At 28.4% G+C, this 18,043-nt stretch overlaps 2 protein-coding genes and 1 pseudogene across 2 annotated transcripts; 1 reads left to right on the top strand and 2 right to left on the bottom strand.

The window, feature by feature from the left end:
• Positions 1 to 222: 222 nt before the first annotated feature.
• Positions 223 to 8,673, bottom strand: LOC132949447 (uncharacterized; annotated as a pseudogene).
• On the bottom strand, positions 6,941 to 7,925 carry LOC132949455 (SCAN domain-containing protein 3-like). Its single transcript, XM_061020358.1, has 2 exons — positions 7,677 to 7,925; positions 6,941 to 7,300 (listed from the first exon to the last, which is right to left on the bottom strand). Exons 1-2 carry the CDS (start codon positions 7,923 to 7,925, stop codon positions 6,941 to 6,943), a joined length of 609 nt encoding a protein of 202 aa, XP_060876341.1.
• Positions 8,674 to 8,683: 10 nt separating the features above from the next.
• On the top strand, positions 8,684 to 12,754 carry LOC132935198 (uncharacterized). The gene is made up of 7 exons (XM_061001674.1): positions 8,684 to 9,691; positions 10,025 to 10,398; positions 10,676 to 10,882; positions 11,099 to 11,425; positions 11,519 to 11,651; positions 11,781 to 11,959; positions 12,036 to 12,754. Exons 1-7 carry the CDS (start codon positions 9,494 to 9,496, stop codon positions 12,502 to 12,504), a joined length of 1,887 nt encoding a protein of 628 aa, XP_060857657.1. The 5' UTR covers positions 8,684 to 9,493; the 3' UTR covers positions 12,505 to 12,754.
• Positions 12,755 to 18,043: the final 5,289 nt, after the last annotated feature.

Genomic DNA, 18,043 nt, shown 5'->3' on the forward strand with positions numbered 1-18,043 from the left:
TGGAACTGGTATAGTCATAGATAATATAAGAATGGATAGGACATGCCTATACCAGTTCCATATGGGGCCGTGTGCTTTTTGGGGGAGAGGTTATGTGCAAAACTATTTTATTAAATAATAATGAATAACATGATAGTCAGTTATATTTAGATATTTGTCAGTTTGTATTTTGATTGCTGTACCACTTGTGCCTGGAAAATTACTCTAAACTTTGTTAAATATTTAAAATATTAAAAATATTAATTATTATCTATCAATTATCATATCAATATTTGCCCCATATAACCTTAAAAATAGTATCACTAAAGTTTCATGTGATAAGTTCTTATGTCCTATCCATTCTTATATTAACTATGGTATAGGCATGTCCTATCCATTCTTATATTATCTATGGTCAAGACGTAAAGAAATTAATCAGATAAAATTAAATGCGTACATATTATTATGTTGTTCTGTGATTTTGGCGGTATTTTACTGTTATCTAGAATATGTTATTGCAAAAAAAATGGCGGATGCGCATACTCACATATTATAGAGCCTTAGTTAAAAGGTAACATCTAAAAAATCATAAATTTAAATTGACAAGTTAAAAGTTAATTTTGAAAAAAAATATTTACTTAACTCAGGTTAAAAAAAGTTAATATACTTTTATTAATTAGTAGGTATGTGGGTCACATTAAGAGTGACTGCGTAATGTGTTCTTTCAATTTTCCTAAATTTTAATAAACAAATTTATTGAACTTTCAACTTGATGTACAGTGTATAATATAACCTAACCTATTTTACTTTAGGTACATGATTATTAAATATTTAAACTATACCAACACATATAAATAAATTAATAAATAAATAACACACCCCAATTGATAATTTATCATGTATACATTTTTAATATCAAATAGCAATTTAAGGTCATATAATATTATGCCTATCTAATCTACTAATAACAGAAATGTTTGTATTATTACAGGTAGGTAGTAGGTTGTTGCACTTTTCCTTGTCCCACGGGCACCCGTTTTTCCATGCGTAAACCAAGCAGTCAAGGTGACCTGAAGCATGTCCTCTCGTTCCAGAGGCACCCATTTTCCCGTGCATAAATCAGACAGTTCAGGAGACCGCGCATTGCAGCCCAGGTGCTCGTATTTGGACCCCAGGGGCACCAGGGGCGTAATTAGGGGGGGATTATGGGGATGGATCCCCCAAAACTTTCTTTTTACCGTTAACATTTTGATCAAAGTATTTATAATGACCATTATTCATGTTTGCTAAAACTTATATCCCCCCCCCCCCCCCAAACCAAATTCCTAATTACGCCACTGAAGGGCACCCGTTCTCGAAGACGTATTTTAGACCCTCCATATTGCCCGTTTCCACAGCCATGTCGCACACTGTCCTGCCGACCAATCTTGACTCACTGTCTCAAGGGACGCCGACTTCGTGAGCGAGTTTCATGCAATCGATGTGCATGTGAAACACTGCTGTTTCGCGTATGTAATTAAACCTGTGGTAATCGGTGCGGAATTGCGATCTGCCTCGTTTTGGTTTTTGTCGATTTTTAAAAATTCTAACAGTAACACGCAACAACTTCGCAAACCCGCGTCCGGTGTTTCCAGCAAGTCGAACTTTTTACGCTCGTTCATGTTGCAAGCGTAGTGCGCCGTTTTCAGCAGGCTAGGTGGTTCGTACATTTCCCCGTTAGGTCCGACAACGTAGCTGTCCGCTCTAAACGTGACTAATACTACAGAAGAGTGCTGTCTACCTGTATAAGTAAACAGCTCGCGAGGAAAATAATGTTCAACGATAAAAATATTATTGGCAATCGACGTGTGATGATGGCGCGCACGAATAACGACGTTAAAAAAAATGAAGAAAAAAATAATCCACTATTCCACTCAAGAGCATGCGTGTGTATCCGTGCAACAGAGAAGGCCGTGGCGCAACTAGCGGGTAAGTTAGCAAAGTGAAACTTTGGGGCCCCCGATTTATCGGAGCTCCCATAATAAAAATTGGTTTTTAGTATTTTCTCACATTTTATAATTATTATTATTATTATTATTATTACCTATATTTTTTTTATAAACATCTACATTAAAATGAAATGGTTATGCTATAATTACCTATACTGTTATTTTAATAGTTATTGTTATTTGCCTATGGATCACCTATATTACACTACGAGTTATTGATTTAATAATATTATAAAATCATTACCATGGATTAATGGAGGCCAAGAATAGTCATTATTTAGAATTGTCTTATTCTGTGGAATAGTGTTCTATATACAACAATCAACAGTCCACTCGTACCTATTATTATTATTTTAACAGGGACTTATGTTAAATCAATGTGAAAATAATGTTTAACAATATATATGTTTTGTAATTACATTATGATGGATATATCATAAATGGGAATTTCCACTGGCACCTGCATATATGTATAATATTAAATATTACCTATCAATTAACAATATACAATATTATGTGTTACGGTGTTAACAGTCTCGACACTTGAGTGTTAAGTCTTGACATTTATCTAGTTGTGCCAGTGTTGAGACTTATCTAGATAATTATTTAGTTACCTATCTTTTATCTTATCTAGATAAATAGTTGAGTTTTATCTAAATAACTATCTAAGATAAAAAATTCATCCATCTAGATAAATTCGTATCTATACAAAAAAAGAAAATACACTTTTTATTGTCAATTTACTTTTTTTGATAACTAATACTTTAAATTTGAATTGTTGTCATCTCAGTAAAAAAATTGTATGTTCATAATAATATTATATATTAGGTAGGTAGGTACCTATTATTTATTATTAATTTTTTCGTTAGGGGCCCAGCTTAGTGCTCAAATATACCTACATTTCATTGTTATCTTTTGTTGGTGACTTGTCAACAGTAAATTTTTCTTATGTAAAAAGTGTCATGTCGAAAACTGTGTTGGAGTGTCTAGCAAGTCAGTCATCTCAAGTCAAAGTCGATTAACTTTCAAGTTATCCACCTACGTCAGGTAGGCAATCCATCTATGGTGGATTGCAGACCCGACACGTCGAGCGGATATAAGGGAAAACCCTATCACACAATATACATACAAACAATTAATATAATATGTATTTATCGTATGATGTATAACAATGAACATTTTGAGAAATGTGCAATTATAATTCCTAATAAAATGAATAACATATATAGATACATAATATATTAACCAATACAATACATGTACCTGTAGTGTATATATAATTATATGAAAAAAAATCGAAAAAACTCGGGAGACGGGCGGCTGTGCTAATCCATACGGCACAGTCAGTCTCCGCCCGGAGAGCGTACCTACGACAGATTCGAACTCGGACCTGCCTAACAACCTACGTTTGGGAAATCTACAACTAATCTACCGAGTCACAGTGTTACTTTCAACGGTCAAAACTTCAACACTTAAGCTGTGTGTACTGTGTATACCACGGATTGTTTAGCACTAATGCCTTGTTCGATGGCGACAAAATTGCATATTGCCTAAATATTGCCCCTTATTAAAAACATACGAGCACTGAGCAGGCCTCTACATTATAAAAAAAAATCCATTCACTATAATATTTGTTTGGTAAAACGCCCTTTCGCTGAAGACTGAAGAGTAACTATTCTTTGAAATATATGTATTTATAGTATGTTATAACCGAATGCCCAAAATTAAAATAATAAACAAGTTGAATTGTTAAAAGTAAACATGCTAGTTTAAAAAATGTCTAAAAAGATAAGTAATACAGAGACAATTAGATAATTCGAGTTGTCAAAATCAGTTTATAAATACATAACATTATTATGTAGGTATTTATTATATTCATCATTAACGTGAATTATTCAACAGTGACTCGAGAGATGAATTTTTTACCGGCACAGCCACACATTTTATCAGACTTTATCTTATATAATATAGGTATGTATAATTTTTTTTTATTTCAAATGAAAAATGTGATAATTTTTTGTTGATTTTGAGCATAAACATACTTTGCCGGAAATGACGTGTATACACATTGAAAAAAAAACCTTTGATTAAACATATAGATAATGCATTATTTTTTCTAATATATATTATACACAAAATAAAAAAAAATGACCTATACAACAACATCTTACATCTATATGAACAAGTGTACAACCATTATTTTACGAGCCGCAATACATTTTTGTACTACAATACCGTATACTACTTACTATTGGATAATTTGTAAATTTCTTTAATAATTGTGCACCATTTAAAATAATAAGTAAGTAATAGGAAAAAACCAGTTTAACTAATTTTCATTTTAACCAAAAACTGTCATTTGTTTTTAAATACATAATATGGAAGTTTTTAATTGATTTATATTGCCATAGAGCAAAATTGACATGCATACCCATATAAATATATATATAGATATCAGATACCTATATTGTAAGTTGTAACCGATACACAAAATTCACATAATACCACTCAGATAAATATAAAGATATTTAAATAGTTACAAAATATGAAACCAAAAAACAAAATAATAAAATAATATCAGCATATATAGGTTTAACTATGTGGGAGCTTGAGCTTAAGGAGATAGACCTTAGCCTCCTCCCAAATATTTGTATAGGTCTCTCAAATTTATGCACAAAATAAATGTACAATAGTACATTATATTTGTATATTTATAATGGTCCTAAGGTACTTATTAGTTATTATGAAAAAAAAATTCATAATTTGAAGCTTAAACGGCTAGGAAAATCAGTCTTGCAATGTGCATTTGTTTTGGATATTACATAAAGAGTTGGACTTATAATAAATTTTTAATTAAGATACATAATTCAATAATTATATCAAAACAATAAATAATATATTTTTTTAAATACGTAGATACATAATACAATGTATAAATTTTAAAATGTATTTACATTTATAATTTAGATTGACCAGTCCTCTTAATGCATTCTCCTCTTTTTTTCTAGCAAATTCGTTAACAACTAAGTCAATATCTATATGTTTGTGTGTATGAACATTTAATAGAGGTAAGCCATTCTGCAACCTATAGACTCATTCATTGTTGTGTGCGTGTAATTTTTTAATCTCCTTAAGTTAGAGAATATCCTCTCAGCAGTTGTTGTCGAATTGTCGATACTGGGAGCGTAACTAATAATTGTCCGAGGATTTCGGTGTTTGGAAAAAAATCTTCACAATATGGGAGAGATGTAATAGCAGTATGACTGTATGAGGAACATTTTCAAACTAAGTTTGAATGAATAAAACAATAACATTAATTCACTGAAAAGTCTGAAACTCTGAACATGTACTATATAGTACTACTACATTTGAAATTGTAGAGCAATTATATTGATATGAGTCACCACATTAAATATTCATCATATTCATTATTTCTAGTTTTTTTACTAAAATTAGATGTTATACTGGTATTTGCTGGACTGAAATTTCTTTTAATATTCTTGTTCATTTCATTCATAGTAAATTAATAATGTTAAAATTTTTGATGTAAAAAAAACAAATTTTAATATTTTTGAAAACCGTTTACCGAAAAAATGAAATAGCTAATGGTAAACAAGCCGACCCCGCTAGCACACCCCGCCTATGTGGCAGTAAACGTTTAAATTAACGTCTGAATACGGGTAAACAAGGGTCTATTTTCATGTTGGTGATATCTGTGCACAGTGCACGAACATGCTGCCGGCGAAATCGTGGTAAGTCCTAAGAACAAGTATACACCGAAAAAGAAATTACTATAATATTATAGATAAACAAGTTAAAGTAAATACAACTATTTAATAGGTAAAATAACTAAAATGATCTTATTATTACTATATAAATATAGTTATTAGTTATGGTTAGGCTTACTATATTTTATAGTTAATGCAGTTTTTAATGTTTGAATTAACGAAAAAATATAGTTAAAATAGCATATTTCAGTTCGAATAACTATAATAACTTGACTATAATATTTTAGTAAATCTGATTAATCTTATAGCTATCCCTTTAGCAAAATTATAATGTTCAGTAAATCCTACTATTTTTATAGTACAAACAACTGTTTTGTTTTTTCCGTGTACTTCAAAAATGCTCATTTTTCTATGGTTTCCATGATGTAAAATGGTATATAATTGTTTATATATGGATTGCAGTGTTTTCATCAGAAAGAAAACTATTTAAAATACTTTTAGGTATTTAATTCCGATGTTTAGTCTATACCTACCTATATCTTAAATAATAAAATAATTATAAAACTATTTAAATAAAAATACATTTGTATAAGATAACGTACCTAAACGAATATTTTATTAGTGAACTTTAGGTATACTGCAGTATATAATAAGTGCAATAATATAGGTACATATTATAACATATTACACAAAGGTGGGCAAGTCAATGAAAATAATTAAGTGTGGCAAGTTAAGTTAATTTAATTAAATTGCCTCCAGTTAAGTTAAAATGTAACAAAAAAAAAATTAATTAGTTAAGTTTAAAGTTAAGATGGAAAATACAATTAACTTAACTCAGTTAAAAAAAAGTTAATTTTTTCAAGTTACAATATTTTTAAGTCATAAACTGCCTTAGTATTTTGTTATACACAAAAATTTACTAAGACGTTTAACGCTGTATAAAAAATTAGATTATTATAATATATGATTCAAAAATAAATAACCAAATAATAAATCAAAAAAGAGTCAATGAGTCAGTATTGTCTAGTTCAGCGTTTCCCAACCTTTTTGCAATGGCAACCCATAGATTTTATATTTATTGGGTACGCGACCTCCTGCTAAAAAAAAAAAGTAAGCGTAAATAAATAAGATTTTTATTATAATCCATTTTATCATTGAGTTTTTATAAAATACAATATACTGAATAATAATAACTTAATAAATAAATAAAATAAATTATAAAAGTATAATAGAAAATTGCTGAATTTAGTGTGAATTTTGATTCTGGATGCGCAAACTGATGCGCATGTCATGTGTGACATCTAATCTGTTTCTGTGTTTTGTTTTAATATTAGCCATGGTAGAAAATCCTTTTTCACACAAATAAGTGGTAGGGAAAAGTAATAGTTTTTTTATTGCATTAATTGAAAGTTCTGGATATTCATTATATACTGCACACCAAAAATCTACAAGAGTTTCATTTTTAAATTTATTTTCATAAGTTTTATCACAGGAAAGTTCGATAATCTGAGTTTCAAGAAGCGTATTGAAGTTCATCTCTTCAATAGAAACAGTAAAAGGATTTTCAATCCATTGAAAATCGTCACGAATATCTTTGGGAAATAACTATTTAATGCAATTGATATTTGATTTAAATGCAATGAAATAATTGTTTTGATATCATTGACATTCGCTAAGTTGTCTTCTTCTAGAAACTCGCTAAGTACAAAAAAACATATCAATATTTCCTATTTCTACTTTTTTTTTTGAACGAAGCAATTTTTTTTGATTGTTCAAAAATGTCAAAATTTTTACCTTGCATCGACAAATTTAAATTATTAAGCATGGTAAAAATATCTACTAAATATGCCAACTTTATTAGCCATTTACTGTCACAAAAATAGTTTTTAAAATAGGAATTTTTATTGTTGAGAAATTCTAAGACTTCGTGACGAAGTTTTAATAGTCTGAATACGTATTTTCCTCGAGAAAGCCAACGTACTTCTGAATGAAGTAAAAGTGATTTAACGTTTTGTTCATTTTCTTCACTGAGTTTGTAAAACAGTCTACCATTCAATGCTCCAGATTTAATAAAATTATAAATTTTAACAGATTCACTAAGAACTTTATTTAATTCAGTTGACATTTTTTTTGACACAAGTGCCTCTCTGTGAAGCATACAATGAGTCCATTCGGCATCTGGGGCTACTTCTTTTATACGTCGTACCACACCAACATGTTTACCCGTCATCGATACCGCACCATCAGTAGTTATACCTACACAGTTTGTCCACTGAATATTGTTTTCCAAAAAAAAATTGTCTAAAGAGCTATAAATATCTGCACCGGTCGTCGTTGTGCTCGAGCTATTGCAGTACAAAAAATCTTCGTGAATATTCTCGTCATAATAATACCTTATAAATACAGATGATATAGCTTTATTTTGAACGTCTATACTTTCATCTAATTGAATAGAAAATAGATTCATGGGCTTTGAGCTTAATCTGTTTAATAATTGTTGTTTTATGATTTCGCTTATATCAACAATACGTATCTGAACAGTATTATTTTAAGCTGGTATTGTTTTTAATTTATTTGCCGCTTCTTTTCCTAATATTTCTGTACACATATCTATTACAGCGGGCAGAATAAGATATTCACCAATAGTATGAGGTTTATTATTTTTAGCAATCCTATATGCTAATAAATATAAAACCTTCGCAGCAGAAACTGTAGCGTGACAATAGGTCTTCATTGCATTTGTACTACTTTTAAACTGGTCATTTAAGCGTTCAAAATATTTGGTAGGTTTGTTTTTTACATTTGGGTGTTTGGTATCAAGATGTCTTTTTAATTTGGAGGGTTTTAAACTTTCATTGGCTAAAATTTCTCCATCACATACAACGCATTGTGGTTGAACCATTTTATTATTTTCATAACGTCGAAACCGATTCATAACGATTACCTGATGTTTTCTTGTTTTGTACTGAACTGCCTGATGGAACTGGTTGGCTAGTACCACTGCCTGTAGTTTGACGAATCATAAATTTATCCATTAGGTAAAAATTTGTTAAAATAGTTAAAAATGTGTGTTTAATCGTAAACTTAAACTTTTCTTAGTCTCGATGTACCTCTCGTTGCTCAACTGCATATTATGGACAAAGCTGGGCACTAACTAGTTAGAAAGTTAAAATTAAGTTAGAAAGTTACTTTTTAAGTAACTTTCTAACTTAACTAGTTAGTTTTAAATCATATTAACTTTGTAACTTAACTAGTTGAATTTAATGTGTAAAATAGTCTTATCTAACTCGTTAGAAAAAAAAGTAACTAGTTATTATTATAATTTTTTTTTCATTCCAAAATTCCAAAAGCTGTTCATTAATCATAACATTACGGCTAGGTTATATAGATTATTGGCTCATATAATATAATATTATTAAATATTAGTATTTACTATTTATAATAATGTACGCACAGAAACCACGGTTTTTCCGCGTAGTCTGTAGAATGTAGATATCTACTAGATGTCTAGATATAAATAGTATCTATACGGGTGGCTTAACCAATTAGTATAGACACAATATCGTATAAATCGTATAATATCAAATAATATTTACGACTGTCGCGACGCGCGATTATTCTAGAATCCTACACACATGCACATGACGACTGAGAACCAAGACACTTTTGTGACACTTTACGATCGTGATTCATACGCGCTGTTGCCTGTTGTTGTTTTCTTTTTTTAAACAGTTTTCAGTACCAATACGTCTCGTGCCTACTTTCGTTGTTGTGCAAATTGTTCATTATAAAATTGAAATGAGTGTTATCGTTGCTGATTCGGCTGTTGCCGATAGTAATTATAATTTAAAATGGCCACAGTTACAACAGTTTTTTGAACAACAAGGAAAGATTGAGGATAAAAATATTGAATTTAAATGTGTATTATGTAAACCTAAACATAAAACATTATCCACTTCAAGTACATCGTATTCAAACTTGAGAGCACATATTAAGGTAAATTTAATCTTGGAATATATTTAATTATTTTTAATAAATAAATTTTTTTCTTCTACTTACTGGCATGGTTGTATGGTTATTATTTGTCCAATTAAAGTATACATTTGCTGATTATTATTTAAAAAAATTAATAACATATACTTGAAAAATGAATAAATAATCACCCGCCTACCAGCAAATTAGTTACTATGACTAGATATGGCCTAAGCTATTTAGCCATTAAAATAAAAGGTGGTTCTTTATTATTTTTGTTAATGGTTAAATCTGAAAAATTACTAATTAATAATTATAGATTATATATTTATACTTGTCATTGTTTGATTTTTTTAGAGTACACATAAATCTATGTTAGATAAGTTTAATGATATGGTTAAAAAAAGATCACTTAATCAAGATAAACCGAGTACATTGAAACAATTAAATTTACATGAATTTAAAAAACAAAAAACTAAGTTGTCTCAAGCTACTTTTGATAGAGCCAACATGGAATTAATAATTAGTACGGTGTCCCCTTTTTCATTCATTGAACATCCTGCATTCCTCAAATATACTAATACTGTGGCACAAATGGTACCAGTATCTAGAAGAACATTGATGAGAAATATTAATTCAAGTTTTGAAGAAATGAAAAATTCAATTATCAAAAAGTTTAATGATTTGGAATATGTATGTGTTACTGCAGATTGCTGGACTGCATTCAGAAGGTAAATGTTTTAGTACATATAAAAATATTTCCTGTTTGATTTATCAGCTTTTTCTCTAGTTTTTACTATATTAATGCAACAGTTTTAAATAAAATTACTTTTTAATAATACCTACCTACCAGTCCTATCATCATGTCTTTTTTCAACTACTTAGGTACCTTCGTATTATAATATATATATATTTTAAATTAATCACAATCTATTCAAACTATTCACAAATCATTGTTACTTACACACTTCTAATGCTTGTAATTTATTTTATTTCATTATTTGGTAGGTCTTATATGGGCTTTACTGCACACTGGATTGATCCATTCACCTTTGAACGCAAGTCGAATGCCATTGCTTGTAGGCGTATAATTGGTAAACATACATATGATGTTCTAGCTGATATGATTGAACTTGTGTTGAATGAATACAAAATAAATACAAAAGTAACCTATATGGTTACAGATAATGCATCAAACTTTGCTAAGGCATTCAGGTATAATAAATATTTATTATTAAAAGAATAAAAGAAGAGAATCGGCTAACCATTTGTATTATTTGGTATTTTAATTTTTAAACAAATAGTGAACTGACATCTTCTAAATATTGTATTGTGAGACAATTGTTTTACTCATACCTACTTAAAGTAGTATTTTTCTTTTTACATGCCTACTTACTTATATCATAATTACAATTACAATTTTTTCATTAGACTTTATAGCACTACTGAAGATGAAATAGAAACTCCAGAAAATGATTCACTTATATATTCAACGGATATTTTTGAAATTTTAAGTGAAGGGGAAGAAAGACATTTTAGGCTGCCTAAACAACTGCGCTGTGCTTCGCATACATTCAATTTGCTGGCCACGAATGATGTGAATAAATTACAAATCAAAGATGGACCATATAAAACATTAAGTAGAAGGGCTTTTGGAAAGTGTAATGCACTTTTCAATAAACAAAATATGAGTACATTGGTGGCAGATAAAATTAAAAATCATCTAGGTCGATATTTAATCACACCAAATGATACACGGTATTTAAAATGACTAACTATCATAGTATACATCTATATAATTAATATCTTTATTTTGAATATGCCTATTAGTTATTCTTTTTGTTTTTGTAGTTGGAATGCTTTGTATGACTCTTTGAGTTTTATTATAAGCCACTTTGATGAAGTAGAGAATATTTGTACTGATATTCAGTTGCCTTGCCTAAGTAAACCACAAGAAACAGATTTTTTGACTGAATATTGCAAAGTAACTTTTAATTATAATATAAATGTTGATAGTATTATTAACCCCTAAAGCAGTAATGATTTAACCAATAGACAATCTCAATATGCTTTGATAAATAAACTATTATATTTTGATCTTTAATTTTTCTAGGTTATGAAACCTATTGCAAAAGCTTTAGATATACTGCAAGGAGAAAAATATATTTCTATTGGTTATCTTCTCCCTACATTAACAGCTGTAAAAAAATCATTAAATCAACTTATATTGCATGGAAACCTAAAATATTGCAAGCCATTAGTTGAAGTGCTGATCAGTGGATTAAAAAAACGGTGATTAATGATTTTGAAATTGATTAATGAAATTTTATTAATTTTAAATATAATTTATAAAATATTTCATTTATAGGTTTGATACAAATTTTGAATCTTCAGACATGAAATTAGCTGCTACTTTAGAACCAAAGTTTAAGTGGAATTGGGCTGAAGTAGAAATGGTCAATGAGTTGAAAGAATGTTTAAAAGCAAGATTGTCTGAGCTAATTGCAGAAAATACTGAATGTATTATGAATGATAAAACCAATGAAGTCACATATGATGATTTTTTACATTTCGATGCTTTAGAAAATCCAGAAACAGATAAACTTCAAAATTTATTTAATGAATATTCAAACTCTTCTCCTAAACTACCATTAAACACATTTTCTGAAGAAATACAAAAATTATATATTAAGTATAATACAAGTATTCCCTCTAGTGCTCACGTCGAGAGACTTTTTAGTGCAGGAGGCCAATTGTTCGATGAAAGGCGTGGATCTATGTCCGATGATACTTTTGAAATGTCACTTCTGTTAAAATTTAACAAATATTTTGAATAAAATATACTAGCATATAGTCATATAAATTATATTATGTATTATTATTAAATATTAACTTATTATTTACATTTTAACAAAAAATTTTTTTAATTTTTATAAACTAACTTCTAACTTCTACTCTAACTTAGTTACTATTTTCACCAAACTAACTTCTAACTAACTAAGTTAGAAATTTTTACAGTTTCAGAAACTAACTTATATTCTAACTTAGTTAGTTTTTTTATTGAAGTAACTTAACTTCAACTAGTTGAAAAAAATGACTAACTTGCCCAGCTTTGATTATGGATTATGGACAAACGACCGATACCGATCGCATCGACTAGTGACTAGTCATTAGCACAATTACCGATAAGATAAAAAATACTCCATAATCGTAATAATTTTACGTCATTTATTCTACAATACTAGTTAGACTTCACATTATTATTATACAGTATAGAATATAGATTATAGAAATATAGAGTATGAAATAAAATATAACATAAGCATTTCTCAATTTACGGCTAAAATAACTGTAATCGTAACCGCGAGTCGTGACCCATTAAAAAAATTTCGCGACCCATGGTTTGGGAAACGCTGGTCTAGTTGATTACTCATGACACGAAAAGAAAATTAACTTAACTGCACGACAATGATAATTAATTATAATTAGATAATAAGTTACAACAATAACAATTTTAACTGAATAAATTAAAAACAAAAATAATTAGGTATCTAGTTAAGTTAAAAAAGTTAAAAAAAATAACTTTTTTACTTAGTTTTAACTTTTTAACAAGTTAATGCCCACCATTAATATTATTACATAATATCATATACATACATATACCTCCCAGCTCCCCTGTGCCTGGTGGTTAGCTACAGCCTACCTATATATATAATACATTCACTTAAGTTAAATCAACGGCAGAGATAGATATTTAAATTTTAATTGTTGTGTTTAAATTTATTTATAGGTAAATTCTTATCTATATAGATTGAAAATAAGTAATAAATTAGAATTTACATTTACACATTTTAAGCAAAAATAAATCATTGTTCAATATATAAGGCGTATCAATTGTATATTATCATCATGCTTTAAAAAAATTACGTGTATACGATGGTCCATGAAGTCATGCGGCCTGTAGTCCATCTAAAAATATTCTGTCCAATATAATATTGTATTACCTATACAAGGATTCAAGAACATTACAATAATACCTTTGTGAGTATAGGTGCATACATGTCTATTATAACTTTTACGCTATAGTTATGATTTATGTTTAATGTCTTTAATATTGTAAAAATGTGTGTATACTTGTAGATATATTTTAGTATAGTTATTATTATGTTTTATCATTACTCATTACTCATCAGTGTTAATAAGGGGTTTCACTGTAATTTTTCTAAAAAAATATTTGAAGGACAATTTTTATTAATACGGCAAGGATTTTATTGCAAAAAACGTAGAATATGCACATTTTTATGCATACAAAAGTTAAAAAATATTATTCATTAATTATTTTATACATGCAAATATTTAGGAAATGGTATAACGTTCTTAATGGTGTAAAATATTCTAAATGTTAGTAATTTAAATGTCATTAATAACCACAGATATATACTAATATCTGTATTAGTATATATCTGTGTTAATAACAAACTATAATGAATGTATCCAGCCGATCGTTCGGTTATTTATTAGGCTCGAAATACCTTAGTATACACTATATAGCCACTTAAAAGTCGAAGCAAATATCGCAGTGTATATAATATTATTAAACATATATAGGAAACTACTAAACTACCTATCTATTATAGAAACTATGAGAATGAGACCAATGTCTACAGACTATAGTAATTATAAATAGGTAACTATACTGGCTACTACAATTGTTTGCTTTAAGAACAATTATATTGGGAGGGTTAATAGTAATAGGGCTTTAATATTACATACCTTGGTGAATGAATAATTATGTTTCTTTAACTTAACTCCATTTCATAAATATAAACTAAAGTAATTGTGTTTAGTAATGAACAGATGAATTTGTTTAAATTCTTTTAATGCAATGATTTGGGATACCTAAATACTAAAGTATTTCATAAATTCTTTGATATAGCTCTTTTAAAATGGAAACAATATGTTGTTGCGGCGATGGGCCTTAAAGGCCTGTAAAAGCCCAGAAAGAAAGAAGAAAGAAGAAGCTCTTTTAAAAATAATGTTTTAAGACTTTATTATAATATCGTGCATATTTTAGAACCCAAATAATTTTTTGGGTTTCGGTTGCTGGATGTAGTTAAGTGTCCAAACACCGGAATAAAAAATGTAAACAAACATTCGGGTTTTAATAACCGTTATTATTCAAGTTAATACAGGTGTTCAGTAGTCTAGAAACAACATAACTTTTAAAAGCTGATGAGCCATTCCAAAAATTACTAAGCCGAAAAAAAATGTACTTCTTAAAAAAATGATTTATTTTAAGTATTTGATATAAATTCCTAACACGAATGCACAACATTTGTTTTAGACCAAACTCGGTCTATTAATGTACAGTAGTTCCATTTTTCTAAGAAACTACAAGAACTAAGACAGTGCGAAATTAATTAGGTACCTATTTATTTACCATATATCAACGGATATAAGTTACCTAACTAAAAAGTTTAAAATATAATGTATGTCATAGGGGCCGTAAAGAAATAAAATAAAATATAAGTTACGATTTTGCGATTTTAGAAAAACTGGTAAATATAGCCACGGCCCACGGAATTATGATATTCGTTATTAAATTATAATAACAGCACTTGAGAAGTTGGTTGGCAAATAATAATATATTATTGGTATTAATTATAGGTATTGTGATTTATTAAGTATTGCACTTAAAGGAGGTAGACACTTTATTGTAAATATTTTAATAATATTATGTAAATCATATATCTTATTTATACTTTAAAATAAAATTAAAAAAAAAAAAAATTATACTTATTACTTAATTATTACTTATTAGTATTTGGTATTTTGGTCACGACTGTCAATACGTTGTTCGGTTTTGTTCAGACCATGTCTATATTTTATATTTTTATTTTATTCCTATACAAACCTTATATTCTATCACTTCACTTCTTCCACGCGTAATCGTTACACGCACACTTTTGTTAATTTATTAAATATTCACTGTCGTTATTATATTTATCTATAAATAAGTTACTGTGTACATAATACATTTATTAATATTATGTACTGTATTGTTAAACGCCCGTATGGCGTTTTAGGTAAAAAATAAAAAATAAACTCGAAGCAGGGCAGGTGTTAACAGTCCGATAAAAAATAAAATAATATTGATGTACCTAAATAACCGAACATACTTAATACTTAGAAGTTAGAATTTATTGTTTAGTCATGAAACTAAAGCTACCTATAAAACAAAATTGGTACACAATACCATCATAGGTACGTGAAATCGCTCAATAACTTGTATTACCTATATAATACGCGTAAATGTGTAATTAAAATGACTAATATATATATATTTATAACTACAGGAGTGATACAGACTTATTGATTACCTGAAGATATAGATAGATTTCGTTTATGCTAGATATATTTTGCTTAATCCAAATAGGTAAGGGGTTAAAAGTAACTTTAAAAATATATTAGTAGGTAGGTAGTTTTTGAATAAATAAAAAAAAGATTGTAACCACTCAGATGTTATTGAGTTAAGTTTGGTTTTTAACAAAAAATATTTGGGGGGGGAGGTGTCAACATATGAAATCCACAGTACCTAGTTTTCAAAAGCACCGGGAAAACAAGGAAAAACGAGAATTTTTACGCAAAATCGATTTTGGTTTTTGGTGTACCTCTAAATAATGACCGTACATAAAATTTTATTTGTTAGGTAAAAAAGCTTGAAAATGTAATACAAGGTTCCTAATACATTGTTACAATGGTAGTTGAAAAATATTAAAAATACAGTCACAATTTTTTTTTTATAAGCATTTAAAGTTCCTTCAAATTTTGACAAAATAATTAAAAATCACGAATATTTGCAAATTATTTTGTGTTAGAAATTAATGAAAATTTTTCTTTTTAAATCTAAGATCTGAAAAATTAATACAAGATTCCTCATCAGTTTGCCTAAATTTATCAGAAAAAAAAAATGTTTACCGGAAAGTCAAAATTCAAATCAAACTTTTATGAGCATTTGAAGTTCAAATTTCTACAATATTGGATATTTACTCAATTTCTCTTGTAGTGATTTACATATTATGTTGTAATTCAAAAACAAATAACTGTAGATACTTGAAATGTACACCATATTTTTATTTTATAAATTCCTATACCTATTTGATAAAATTTTCAAAATATTTTGACTCGTTTTGAGCAGTTTGCGGACATTTTCAGTTTTAAATTTTTTTAGTTTTATTTCCATAATTTTATTGACAAAATTTTATTCGTTGGATAAAAAATTTTTTAAATGTAATATAAGGCTCCTGATATATTGTAACAATGGTAGTTGAAAAATATTATTCATAAAAAATTTCTTTGTAAATCTAAGATTTTATAATTTAATACAAGACATATAGTTTGTTTATCTTATCAACAAAAAAAATGTCTACCGGAAAGTAAAATTAAATTTTTATGAGTGTTTGAACTTTTACAAAATTTTTTCATGGGATATTCACTCGATTTCTCATGTAGCAATTTTCTTATTTTGTTGTAATTCAAAAAGAAATAACTGTAGATACTTGAAATCTACACCATGTGTTTAATTTATAAATTCCTATACCTATTTGATAAAATTTTCAAAATATTTTCACTCGTTTTGAGCTGTTTACGGGCAATTTCAAATTTCAATTTTTTTAGTTTTTTTTCTTTAAATGTTATAAAAGCTTATAAAAGCATTATTAAAGTTCAAATGTTGACAAAATGTATCAAATTGAAAATTATTTTGTAGTTAAAATTGTATAAAATGTTCTATTTTAATAGCTAAGAATTTAAAATTTAAAACAGTGTTCCATGTAAGTAGCTCATATTGTATCCAAAAAATTCTAAAACTATACAAACACAGTTATTTTAAGTTAGTTTTAAGTTCAATATAATATAACCATAGTATTATAACTGTAGAGAGAGAACTAACATAAAGTAGTGAAGGAGCCCGCATAAGGAACTGTATACATTTTACTACTTTGATTCCTTTCTCGCTCACTCTATATCAGGGGTGGCTAACTTTAATAGACTTGTGATCGACCTCCGAGTTTTTCTAGGTTGTCGCGATCGACCAAAATTATATTATATTATATGGACCTACACGTGTCATGCGTGTTACACTTTTAATGAGTTCACCGTCTGAAAAAGGTTTACATTTTACCGCTATTTTATGACTTACAATAAAGGAAGCGATAGTTGCATATCTTGATTGATTTAGTGGTTTTAAAAATATGTTACGCTGAGCAATTAGGCTCAAAAAAAAATTCAATAAAATGCGAAAGGGTGTCGCGATCGACCGGTTGGCGGCCACCCCTGGGCCCCGAGTCCTGACTTCTCTCTCTAAGCTCTGTCCAT

This window comes from Metopolophium dirhodum, chromosome 1 (assembly GCF_019925205.1).
Source record: "Metopolophium dirhodum isolate CAU chromosome 1, ASM1992520v1, whole genome shotgun sequence".
Lineage (NCBI taxonomy): Eukaryota > Metazoa > Arthropoda > Insecta > Hemiptera > Aphididae > Metopolophium > Metopolophium dirhodum.

Excerpts from the sequence above, each read along its gene's own strand:
- LOC132935198 (XM_061001674.1), top strand. The coding sequence starts at position 9,494 with ATGAGTGTTATCGTTGCTGATTCGGCTGTTGCCGATAGTAATTATAAT. Across the intron at positions 11,426-11,518 it reads ATCACACCAAATGATACACG|TTGGAATGCTTTGTATGACT; the intron begins GTATTTAAAATG and ends TTGTTTTTGTAG. Across the intron at positions 11,652-11,780 it reads TTTTGACTGAATATTGCAAA|GTTATGAAACCTATTGCAAA; the intron begins GTAACTTTTAAT and ends TAATTTTTCTAG.
- LOC132949455 (XM_061020358.1), bottom strand. The coding sequence starts at position 7,925 with ATGACGGGTAAACATGTTGGTGTGGTACGACGTATAAAAGAAGTAGCC. Across the intron at positions 7,301-7,676 it reads CACTTTTACTTCATTCAGAA|TTATTTCCCAAAGATATTCG; the intron begins GTACGTTGGCTT and ends TGCATTAAATAG.